At 39.8% G+C, this 11357-nt stretch overlaps 1 protein-coding gene across 3 annotated transcripts; it reads right to left on the bottom strand.

Moving 5' to 3' along the window:
* Positions 1–466: 466 nt before the first annotated feature.
* Positions 467–6032, bottom strand: LOC139950519 (tyrosine decarboxylase-like). Of its 3 annotated transcripts, XM_071949248.1 has the most exons (12): positions 5667–6032; positions 4946–5059; positions 4406–4528; positions 3963–4097; positions 3761–3871; positions 3571–3603; positions 3195–3362; positions 3022–3089; positions 2726–2816; positions 2510–2608; positions 1337–1438; positions 467–1032 (listed from the first exon to the last, which is right to left on the bottom strand). In XM_071949248.1, exons 1-12 carry the CDS (start codon positions 5865–5867, stop codon positions 808–810), a joined length of 1470 nt encoding a protein of 489 aa, XP_071805349.1. In that variant the 5' UTR covers positions 5868–6032; the 3' UTR covers positions 467–807. The 3 variants fall into 3 exon arrangements, with proteins under 3 accessions (XP_071805349.1, XP_071805350.1, XP_071805351.1); XM_071949249.1 differs by lacking the exon at positions 2510–2608; XM_071949250.1 differs by lacking the exons at positions 467–1032; positions 1337–1438 and having other exon boundaries at positions 2576–2640.
* Between the last annotated feature and the right edge of the window lie 5325 nt (positions 6033–11357).

Raw genomic sequence — 11357 nt, 5'->3', positions numbered from 1 at the left:
TGAACGATCCTAAACAAATGGAACATGCGACACCATGGGCGCAGCCATCTTGAATCGACATATCTTATGAGAAGGGCGCCCTCGACGAGGTCAAAGGGAGAATGTTCATTGCGCCGCGTTACTCCTCATCCAATCTGATCCAACTCTTCGCACTTTATTAAGAACCAGACCAGGCCTAGGCTTACTTAGATTGCATCTGTGCTCAGCTGTTATTTTTTATAAAAACCTGATGTATAGGCCTACGTATATTATATTAAGAATACTCACAATTTTATTAAGATATAGTGTCAACTTCGGGTCAAAGTTAGGGGTGTCTGGCCCCCAACACTCTGTAGATCACCCATCATTATTTTGAAAACACAACCCTCAGCCACACTAGTACAACCAATAATAATACTGATCTAACGCCCCTCTGTCGCCCCCCCCCCCCCCCCCGGCGCAGCCCCTTCACCCCATATTATTTTGACACCAGCCGCTAAACCAAGCCTACTCACTAAAAAAAAAAACATGTTTACTTAATTTCTAGCCACTTTATTAGTAAATAAAAGCCAATGACCCTGCCAAAAGCCAATGACCCTGCCAATAGATTAATTTTCCAAGCTTCCTTTATGATTCTAATGGAGACTGGATGGGTATCACCTCGCCTTTCGACAAGGTACCCACGGCAGCCCGTATGTTTAGACTAAAAAGGCTACTATGGTAGCGCCAAAGAAAAAGGGTTGGTAGTCCTTAGGCCTATCTTGCTCTGCACAGTGCATTTCCCAACACAAATGGTTCCAATTCTTCTTTCTGTACTTTTCAATGTTTCTAATTCTGTAACAACTTTTCAACAGCGCCATCCTTTGGGAACGATGTGTGATAAGCATGGTGCCTAATAATGTTCCAAGACTGTGTGATGTGATCTTCAGTTGCTTGAGGATGACAAACGGCAAACCGGATGACAAACTTATCATCCAAGCGAGTTGAGATCATGTGAGCTTCTCCTGAAGTGTTGATACGTTTTAGAAGAACCTCTGTTAGTTTGTCCTGTCCCTGTATTAATACAACGGAATGGTCAATCATTTTCAAGGAACAGAAAGTAATGTATAAGTAAATACTTATTGTGACAGATTCTTGTTGGACAAAGTTGATAGCTTACAAACTAATACAATTTAATGATTTGAAGGATATAGAACCCTTTTCCAATTCCACAAAACTGCAAAGTATTCAAAACATTATTTGACAAAGAATGTATAACAAAGTGTTTATATCACTGCTGTCATATAACTACTTTATTAGTTTGATCCATCTAACAAAAAAATTTTCTACATTATTAACCGGTTGCAGTACTACATACTTTAATCCTGAAGCAAACCAATCCAAAGACTACATCACCGACGATTTCAAACAGAGGGTCCTGTCGCACCAGCGTCTCAAATAGTTGTGCCAGCCTAACATGCTTAAAGACAAACAGACATAAAACACCACAGTACAATGAATTTCCGTGTACATAAAACAGCAAGACAAAGGAAAAATAATGCTAAATGAATACAATCACAATGTCAACTTGACCAGGATCTCTTTGTATGATACCGATATACTGGCTGCTGGTACAGTCTAGGCTAGCAGGGTAAAAAGCACCGAGTCCTCGTACCGCAATTTTCTAAGGTTACGGTGGTTGATAAGATGAATTTAAACAATTAAATATTTGAATAATGTGAAGCAGAAAAATATTATTTTTCTGCGAGCGATTGAAAGAAGTTTCTGGAGATTTTACAATGGCCCTTTTGTTTTTGGAGATACCAACACGCATCTGAGGAGGGGAACCCCCCTTTTATCACTGCCTTACCGATCGTACGAACTGTTGCAAGCCTTATAACAAACCGAAGCTTAAGGGCCCGAAATCGCCTGAGGGGGGAGGGGGAAACCCCTTTTATCACCGCCTTATATACCGATCGTACGAACTGTTGCAAGCCTTCCACGCCATACTTCCGGATAACAAACCAAAACTTAAGGGCCCGAAATCGCCTGAGGGGGGAGGGGGAACTCCTTTTATCACTGCCTTACCGATCGTACGAACTGTTGCAAGCCTTCCACGCCATACATCCGGATAACAAACCAAAGCTTAAGGGCCCGAAATCGCCTGAGGGGGGAGGGGGAACCCCTTTTATCACTGCCTTACCAATCGTACGAACTGTTGCAAGCCTTCCACGCCATACATCCGGATAACAAACCAAAGCTTAAGCGCCCGAAATCGCCTGACGGGGGAGGGGGGAACTCTTTTTATCACTGCCTTACCAATCGTACGAACTGTTGCAAGCCTTCCACGCCATACATCCGGATAACAAACCAAAACTTAAGGGCCCGAAATCGCCTGACGGGGGAGGGGGGAACTCTTTTTATCACTGCCTTACCAATCGTACGAACTGTTGCAAGCCTTCCACGCCATACATCCGGATAACAAACCAAAGCTTAAGGGCCCGAAATCGCCTGAGGGGGGAGGGGGGAACTCCTTTTATCACTGCCTTACCAATCGTACGAACTGTTGCAAGCCTTCCACGCCATACATCCGGATAACAAACCAAAGCTTAAGGGCCCGAAATCGCCGACTTAGGGGTATGGTCCAGTTCTGTATAAAAGGTGATCAAGGAGGGAAATTCACTAAGAAATCAAACAGGTTTTGCAGATTTCGCTATATTAATGTTGGTTCATTCTATTTTCTGCAAACAGTCATTATTAAACTTACTCGGTAGTCTATGACCCGGTCGTCATTATCATGCTGAAGATAGGCCGGGTTAACGGTGAGGGCGTCTATAAGTGCATTCTTATCTCGAACCCTTCAGATGATGTAAAAAATGTATAAAACTAATTCATAATTGGCCCATCAAGTCCCAAAGGATTTCTAGCTCGATCACATTTAAATCCGAACATGCCTGCAAATAAAGAACAATTTTAATTGCCAATGCCACAATCATTTAAAAATATTGTTTGTGTTGTTTTTTTGGCTATTGGGTGCAAATGAAACAAATGAAAATTTCATACCACATCACAGAGCAATCAAAGTTCACTTGCAGCCATTTGTTAGGGTTAACGTTGAATGACGTCACATACTGAAACATAAAGAAAGTAAAACAACAACCAGACAGAACTGATAATAGCACAATGTAATAAGAATATTTGACAATTAAAAAACATTCAGGAGTTTCGTTTTTTACCTGAAATCCACGAAGCAAGTACCTGAACTCCGGGCAGATAAGAGCGTTTCCCCCGTATGCACCGTCAACGTGAAGCCATACATCCCTACCATTCGCTGAACACGTCTCTCCAAGTTCATCGAGATTGTCACATGCACAGCTGCTTGTGGTTCCAATCGTTCCGCATACCTGTTGATTACAAATAAAAAAAAAATGAAAATCCAATGCATTTATAGTTTCTTGTATTGCTCATGGATGTTATCACTATCTTATAGTTTGACTGGGCATTGTAGAAGGTGTGGCATAGATTGGGGTGATATGCCACAATCACATATTTTGGTGTCATTGGAAAGGACTCATTTTCTCAGCTTGTTCGCATCCGATTGTTTATACTTACGAAGAAAGGAACAAGGCCGCTCTTTTCATCTTGCTAAAAAGAAACAAAAGAGGAACATTTGATTTTACAAGTTTTTGGAAAGATTTTTTGAGCGAAGAAGTTTATCTGGTAAATATCGTGATCCTTTTTTAATTTTTTTTTTAATTACAATTATTCCCATGTCTTCCCCATGGGGTATATTATTACCTACCTCCATTGCTTTTCGAAGTGTCTTCCCTCTGAATGCATAGTGCTTGTCTGTTGGAAGTTTTCGTCTCTTCACAAAAGCAATGTTTGCAGCTTTTTCAACAGACGAGTGCGCCTAAAATAAAGTGAAACTGCACATCATTAATTTTGATTTCTTTTAGAAAACTTACAAAAAATGCTTTCGTTACCCAGAGTACCCAGCTTACCTCTTCAGAGAAATATGCCACCAATTTTGGCAGCAAATCATAATCGTCTTTATGCGGATAAACTTTTCTTAGTTTCTGCAAAGCCTTTGTCCTCGCAGCAAGCATACACACCAAAGTACACTCGCTGGCAGACCCCTGTAAATCAAATACAATGTTGGTGAGTTTTAAAAGAGGATTTCTACATTCAGATTGGGTTTATTCCGCAAAAATTTTATTATTATTATTATTATTATTATTATTATTATTATTATATATATAAAAAAACTTTAATGGGTAGCCTATCGTCACCAAATGAAAAGAAGACCCGCAACGCAATTCTGTTTTGAAGTCAGCGGGTTTAAACAAGGGCTCTTACTTAATTATTCTCTAATGTTGCTCCTAAGGAATCTACAGCCCGTATTTATAAAACATAAAATGAAATCATAATATTTATGAAGCAATACCTGCAAAACTCCGCCCCCCGTGCAGCCCTTTGTGTATGGCAACAGCTCATTGGGCAAGCCCATCATCCTACCCAACCAATCAACCATCACCGTTTCTAATTCAGTCATAGCTGGACTTGCCGCCTGAATACAATACAATTATTGACATTAGCAATGCTAATGTAGCATTAATCACAAATTCTAGAGTTTACAAGGTGCGTTCTTTTGTCTTGTAACCCGAATTACATTTTCCCACTAAGCATTTCTTCATTAACAAACAAAGCAACAAACAACATTCAATTCGAATAGTTACACAACAAGGTCAACCAGTGCCCATGCATGCAATAGAAATTTCATTTTTGTCATCGAGTTGTGTTTTTTGTTTGGACTTATCATGAGCAAAGATATTTAACAGGCTATCATTGAGAGGAGTGTGAGAAGCCCCCCCCCCCCCCCAGACCCTTGTCCCATCTTGTCGCTCCCACAATTCCACGAGAAATATCCTCCAAAATGAACTGTTCTTATGATGCATGTCCAAAGAAACGGATGGGGTTCTTATACCCACGAGAAGCCGATGCAGCCTAATCCATCGGAGAGCAGACTGGCTAAGATAGATGGGTAGGAGTTACCAGCTGGAAAGTAAGCATGGAAGGATGGATGCTGCCAATGGGTCATCTACAGTGGTAGAACAAACACAGTAAAGCTTGACTAGTATTGAAAGTATGCATGTAAGGGGAAGGATGGATGCTGTCAATGGGTCATCTACAGAGGTAGGACAAACACAGTAAAGCTTGACTAGTGTTGAAAGTAAGCATGGAAGGGGAAGGATGGATGCTGCCAATGGGTCATATACAGTGGTAGAACAAATAGTAAAGCTTTACTAGTGTTCTTGTTCTACTCCTATGTGCGGTGGCAAGTGTTGCAGGTGCATTTTATTGTACAAGGTGCGAGTAAAAAATTGGCATGGAAGGGAAAGGATGGATGCTGCCAATGGGTCATCTACAGTGGTAGAACAAATATAGTAAAGCTTGACTATAGTGTTGCGACTTAGCACGGTTAAAAATAAGAACAAATTGGATTGTTCTTCCTGCGTGAACATTATAATATTATTTGATCCAGATTGTTGGCGATATCTCAAAAAGAAAGCCTTCAAATTCTTCTTCTCCATAGTTTCATATAATAATATATAACAACCAATGAAAATGTAGAGTATTAAACGTACAATGAAATTACACACAATCGACAACAAAACGATGATATAATACTGAAGTATTTGACGTACCCCTGGAAGTATCTTGTTCTCTACATCCTTCATAATGCTCTCCAAAGTTTCTGATGTTGTCGGTGCCTGCACCGGGAGTAGACTCTTCAGATAGCCTGGTTCCACGTCAGGAAACACCCGGCGTTCCTTGACTGTACTGAGGTAGTTAGAGATGAACTCTGCCATCTCGGAGACTCTTAGGCGAAATGTTTCGTCATCCATTTTCTGAAGAAGATGGCTGAACGGTATGAGGGCTACAATCCAAGAGAAACATAGACATGGTCAGTGAGTGCTTGGAACATGGCGAAGTTTCTTAATGGAGAGTATAATTATTTCGACGAATAACTGTTTAAAGAACTGATAAAAATCTCTATTTTCTGTCACAAAGTGTTGTACTTGTCGTAACGCACCGCTGTTGATACGCTGAGGTCACGCGTACGTTTAACGCACCAAAAACAACTATCGGCCAATCAGCTGCCCCCTTTTGCGTCGGCACAGAGGGGTCGTCGTTTGAGAGTGTGACGTCATAACGCGGAACGCACCTTTATGCTGTCGTCCGCAATTTTCTGAGTCTATTATTTTGTTTGGTATCATTCTCGTTACCATTATTGGCAGCACGCCGTGTACCTCTCGTCACACTACGGGGACCCTTGGAAAGCCGCACGGTGTTGGCGAGGCTATCAGTCAGTTGCCATCATTGACATCTGGTGATCGAGAGGTGATCGAGAGGCAATCGGGCGATCCATCGCACTTTAACCCACTCATTGCAACCCTTCTGTCATAATAATTTGAGCTAGCTGTGCACAAATCACAGCTTTGATGCCATTAGATTTCCATCCTGCGTTCACACACTTCAACGCTCCTGACCTCTCATCTAGGTATATTCTACACTTCATCCATTGAGCTGATCCCTACTTCAGATCTACATCATTATATAATGTTATGCTTTTCAATAGGGAAGTTGGAATCAAATCGTTTATGAGATTGAGGCGACGCTGCAGCAGCTCCACGTATCTTCTATAAGGACCCTTCGTATTAATTATCATTGTACTTTGTGTACTGCTGTAGATCAACAAAGAATGGATGACGTAACTTGATAGATTTGCTCTCCTAATAAATATCTGAACTGTGTGAAGTTTCAAGTTCGTACGAGTTTGGAAAGTGTGCTTTTTGAGGACAAGGGACTCTGAGGCGAAATACTTTTTATAATAATATGCAAACTTTGACATTCCGGTCGTTAACTTTTTTTTAATATAGCCCAAATGAGGGCGCCCTGTATGGTGCACAGGCCGCGCTGTTATTTCCGCATGTGTGTGCACACTTTTGCTTGTGGGTGTGTGTGCGTGTAGTTCATGTAGGCCTACATTGTATCCATGCTCTACGACAAAACAGCACTGCGTGGCTGTGGGCATTACGGGTTGTGTATACACATGCAGACTCCGTTGAAGGCGCGCGTAATTCAAATTCCACTACGCTGGGATTCGCCTCATCTTTCTTCGTGCGATTTTGAACAAAATGTTAAACTACTATGAACTTGAAACTTATCATAAACATGAACCTTCATGAGTAGATGAACCCGCAACTTTTTTGGAATGATGACGTCATCGATGACGTCATTACGTTAAATAAACGGTAAATAATTGAAAAATTCATATCTTGAGAACCACAAACGCTACGTACAAGATTCTTTCACTACATGAAACCTCTTGTAATGTTCTACAAATGTTGTACACAACGTGACCTCATTTGACCATTCACCCGAACACCCTGAGTTTGTACACAAACTCTCAATTTCTAGTTAATTTATGGTATGTGTTCATAATGTATATGTAGTAAAAATAAACTTCTGCTGCTCTTTTAAAATGTTGCAATATTGTATTCCTTCATGGTGAAAATGTATGTTTTGACACAATAAGATGTGATCTAAGGTGACGTTTTAATGTATGTTTAACCATGGTTTAACGTGGCTCGAACCCTGAAAATCCAAGACGGCTGCCTTTCTAGGTGGTGAGGTCGAGTTCACTGACCATGAAAATTTATGCTTAGCCACCAAAATAAAGCCGCTAAGTGATTTGGAAGCTGAGATAATTGTACTGGGTTTTTACATAGCGTGCGTCTTAAAAATCCAAGATGGCTGACATTTATAGAAAATAAATTTGTGCTGCTTTTCTGAGTGGTACAGTTGTGTTCCTTGACCATGGAAATGTATGTTTAGCCACCAAAATTATGATCCTAGGTGACTTAGAAGCTGAGATATTGGTAAATATGGGTTTTTAAATGGCAGCCATCTTGGAAATCCAAGATGGCCGCCATAACGTGTTTTGGTGAGGTGGTTCCTATCAAAAATGCAAAGCTTAGGTATTAAGGAACACGTGGACAAAATTTGGTGCTTTTGTCCGGAACGTCCACATCCATCTCAAATATGGTCATAAGCTGCCTGACTAGGAGAAAATAATTTTCTTGTTGCACACATAATATTGTAACTGAGTTTTCAGCTAACTGCATATTTCTTGTTGCACTTGTGTGATGGTGTATACTTATGACTACTTGTCTCGGCAAACTAATAACTTTTTAAGTCTTTGTAAGACTGTGTGTATTGTCAGTTGAGAGTTCGTGAAATGCAATAGTACTTTTTGTCAACCGTGTTGGTGAGACATCTTTTGGACTTGTATTTTTGTCTGTATAAGAGCAGACTGTTTTGAAGGTCGATAATTTAGGCCTCAGTGTATTTCAACAAGCCATAATTTTGTATGTACATTGCTTATAGAAATAAGAAGAAGATAATAATAGTATTCAAACTATGTCTGTGCCAGACAATGTTTCAAAGTCAAACAGTGCTTTAGCTGAAACCATTGTGAGTTCCTTCACTAGTTTTTTACGTGAAGATGAAGACGAAGATGAATGTCCTATTAATACAAATGTGGTCGATAGCATCAAAGCTGCATTAGATGCTAGATTTTCTAATATTTTCAAGTGTCTTGAAAATTTGAATGCAGACACTGATAAATTGCAGTCACCTGACCCGATTGATTTTTCCCCTTCTATTTCTCATGTGAATGATGTATTTTTTGAGGAGGCTGTGCCGCTTAATATTAAGCCAGTTGTTTTTGAAGCTGCTAGTTTTATGTAGAGGTGGCAGGAGGAGTTTTTGTTTCTCCTACTGTGAGTGTTTTTAACGATAGCCACCATGTCAGCTTCGACCGCCCCTCATTTTGTTTGCCAGATGGCAAAGCGAAAGAAAAAGTAGGGAAGTCTCCCTTGTATTTAGGGATTGCAATTTATTTTCATATTCATGTACCTGTCTGGGCAGTAGCGGTGACCATCAGTAGACCCACTGTACATTTTATCTTGGGTCTGTGGCCAAATGCCATTACTTAAATTTTGTGTAAATAGCAGAGGATTGTCTGTTCACTATAGGTGACGGAACGTGCGAGTAGCACCTGTACGAGTTGTTTAGACCTATTTGTAATTTGTGTCCAAAAGTGAACCTTTTTCACTAATATATCAACATTGTGGCCAAGGAGGTAATTGAGTAATTGAGTCTTATATTTTGAAGTATGATCTTTCTGTGGAAAAACAGATAATTGACTTTCTGGAACATGTTCATATTGTGATCTTAGAGTGTTCTTGGGGAATTTTAAGTGCTATTGTTATGTATCAATCACTATATTTATTGGTTTGGAGTTAGTCATTTTATGTACACTTCGATGTGAGTATATGGTTACCCTAAGTACGTGTAGTGACGGGTTGTGTTCAGCATGAATATCTAGCAAGTTATCAAGTTGTGTATTTTCATTGACTTCCAATTCCAATTCCTATGTTTTGTGACCCTAAGAACTTTGAGTGACGGGCATTGCTCCTAAAATACTGTTTGAAAGGCATGTTTGATTAGTCAGCATTTTATTCCTAACAAAAGGATTTGCTAGACATTGGTTGGCCTTATACAGTTTAATGAGTAATAATGTGATTGATATTGAGTGCTGTGTAAAGCCATTTTATTCTCCAGTTCCTCTGATTTGTGACATCTGTATTGTATAAAGATCACTGTACTTGTATTTTTGAGCTAAAAATAGTTATTGTATTCACATATCTGTGGGTAGTTGAGATATAGTTTTGCCTGCCTTGTGAAATCCAATTGAGTAGTAAGAGTAAGAGTAGTGTAGTAAGAGTTAAAAGAGGAGTAAGAATGATTGCCTCACGTAAGAACTGATTAGTGTAATTATATATCTCATGATTTGTTCATGCAGTTTTAAGACTATTTGTATACAAAGTGTTTTCTATAAAAACTTTGATAGTCTTGAATCACCATTTATATATTTGTATTATCATAGTGTGTGGAGAAAGTTCCCACGGTGTGTTCTGTGCAACTCTGGTTGACCTCAAAATGTATAACAATGTATAAACAGAAACGTGGCCAAAAAGACCTCAATTAAAATGTATAACATTGTATGGACTACGCTGTTCCAAACGACTCACTGCTAAACGCGGGCAATATCCTACCGCGATTAACTAATTTTAGAACTATACTCTACTCTATACAAGTGGTTACCTGTAAAATTTCACAGGGCATGACCTAAGTGTCACCACAATATATGTGTAAAGTGAGGTTGACTAATGTTAGAATACTTTCCAATTGAAACTTGTGGTATTGATAGTTAATTATGTAAATTTATGATTGTTTTTCTAAAGGTTTCAAAAAGAAGCAATCAGTGAGGAGAGATTTGAAGATATACTAAGTATTTAAAAATTGGATCGTTCGAGGGCGACTGATCTTTAAAGTAGGGAAATTGTGGGGAAACGGCCTTTGATGTATTTATATACAGCGTCCCTTTAATCAACGTTTCCAAAGTGTACCATTTTACATACATCGTCCCTTTAACGTAACGTTTCGCGGGCTTAGTGCTGGTTCACTCTCAGGATGAGTCCCTCCGCGATACAAAATAGTTCATGTCATATTCTCATTTACATTGTTTTGGTAGGGAATTAACAAGAATTTGTGTATTTTTGATACCATGTGAAACTCCATTAAGTTTCAACAGAAAGTAGTTTGATTAATTATTAGTTGGCTTATTGGGGGTTTCTCAGTGCGTAGTGTTTACCAGAGGTTAAGTGGTTCTTGGCAGGGATTAGTCTTGGTCCCAAGACCATTGGTGTTGCGCGGTCACACACAACCAACGTTCCGATTATGCACGGCAAAAACTGTCCACGCTTGTAATGAACGAACGCTAGCGGGCGCTCTGTTTCTCTGATTTAGATCTCACCATGGTCTTGAATATTTGCAACGACGGGTCTTAACTTTTTTATTGTTTTTCGGCAAATCTCCCCCGACTTTCCGGTGGAGCCAATCAGAGGCTGCGTTGCGGTTGGCTCATGAATAATTCATCAGTGTTGTGCATGTAGTGTACAATGCATGCAGTAATTCCATTGCATGACTTTTGCTTTACTCTGTGTGTGGGTATATAAGTTTTTATCGGAGTATAATAATGTCCAGATCAGTAGGATTTGAAACTTTGACACAGGGTGGAAATACGATAAAGAAAGGTTTGTGGTACCAGCACAAACATTTCTGTGTATAATGTCCAGATCCAGACACCTGCATTGCCATGATATGCAGCTTGAAATGCGATCGTGGCGTTATGCTCCCGACGTGCCAGGGCCCACACTGATGAAGCCTCTGTATTGGCTAAACAATTTGCTTATAGTTAGCACAAA

Source organism: Asterias amurensis, chromosome 18 (assembly GCF_032118995.1).
Source record: "Asterias amurensis chromosome 18, ASM3211899v1".
In the NCBI taxonomy this organism is placed as follows: domain Eukaryota; kingdom Metazoa; phylum Echinodermata; class Asteroidea; order Forcipulatida; family Asteriidae; genus Asterias; species Asterias amurensis.
This window is presented reverse-complemented; position numbering and strand designations above follow the sequence as displayed.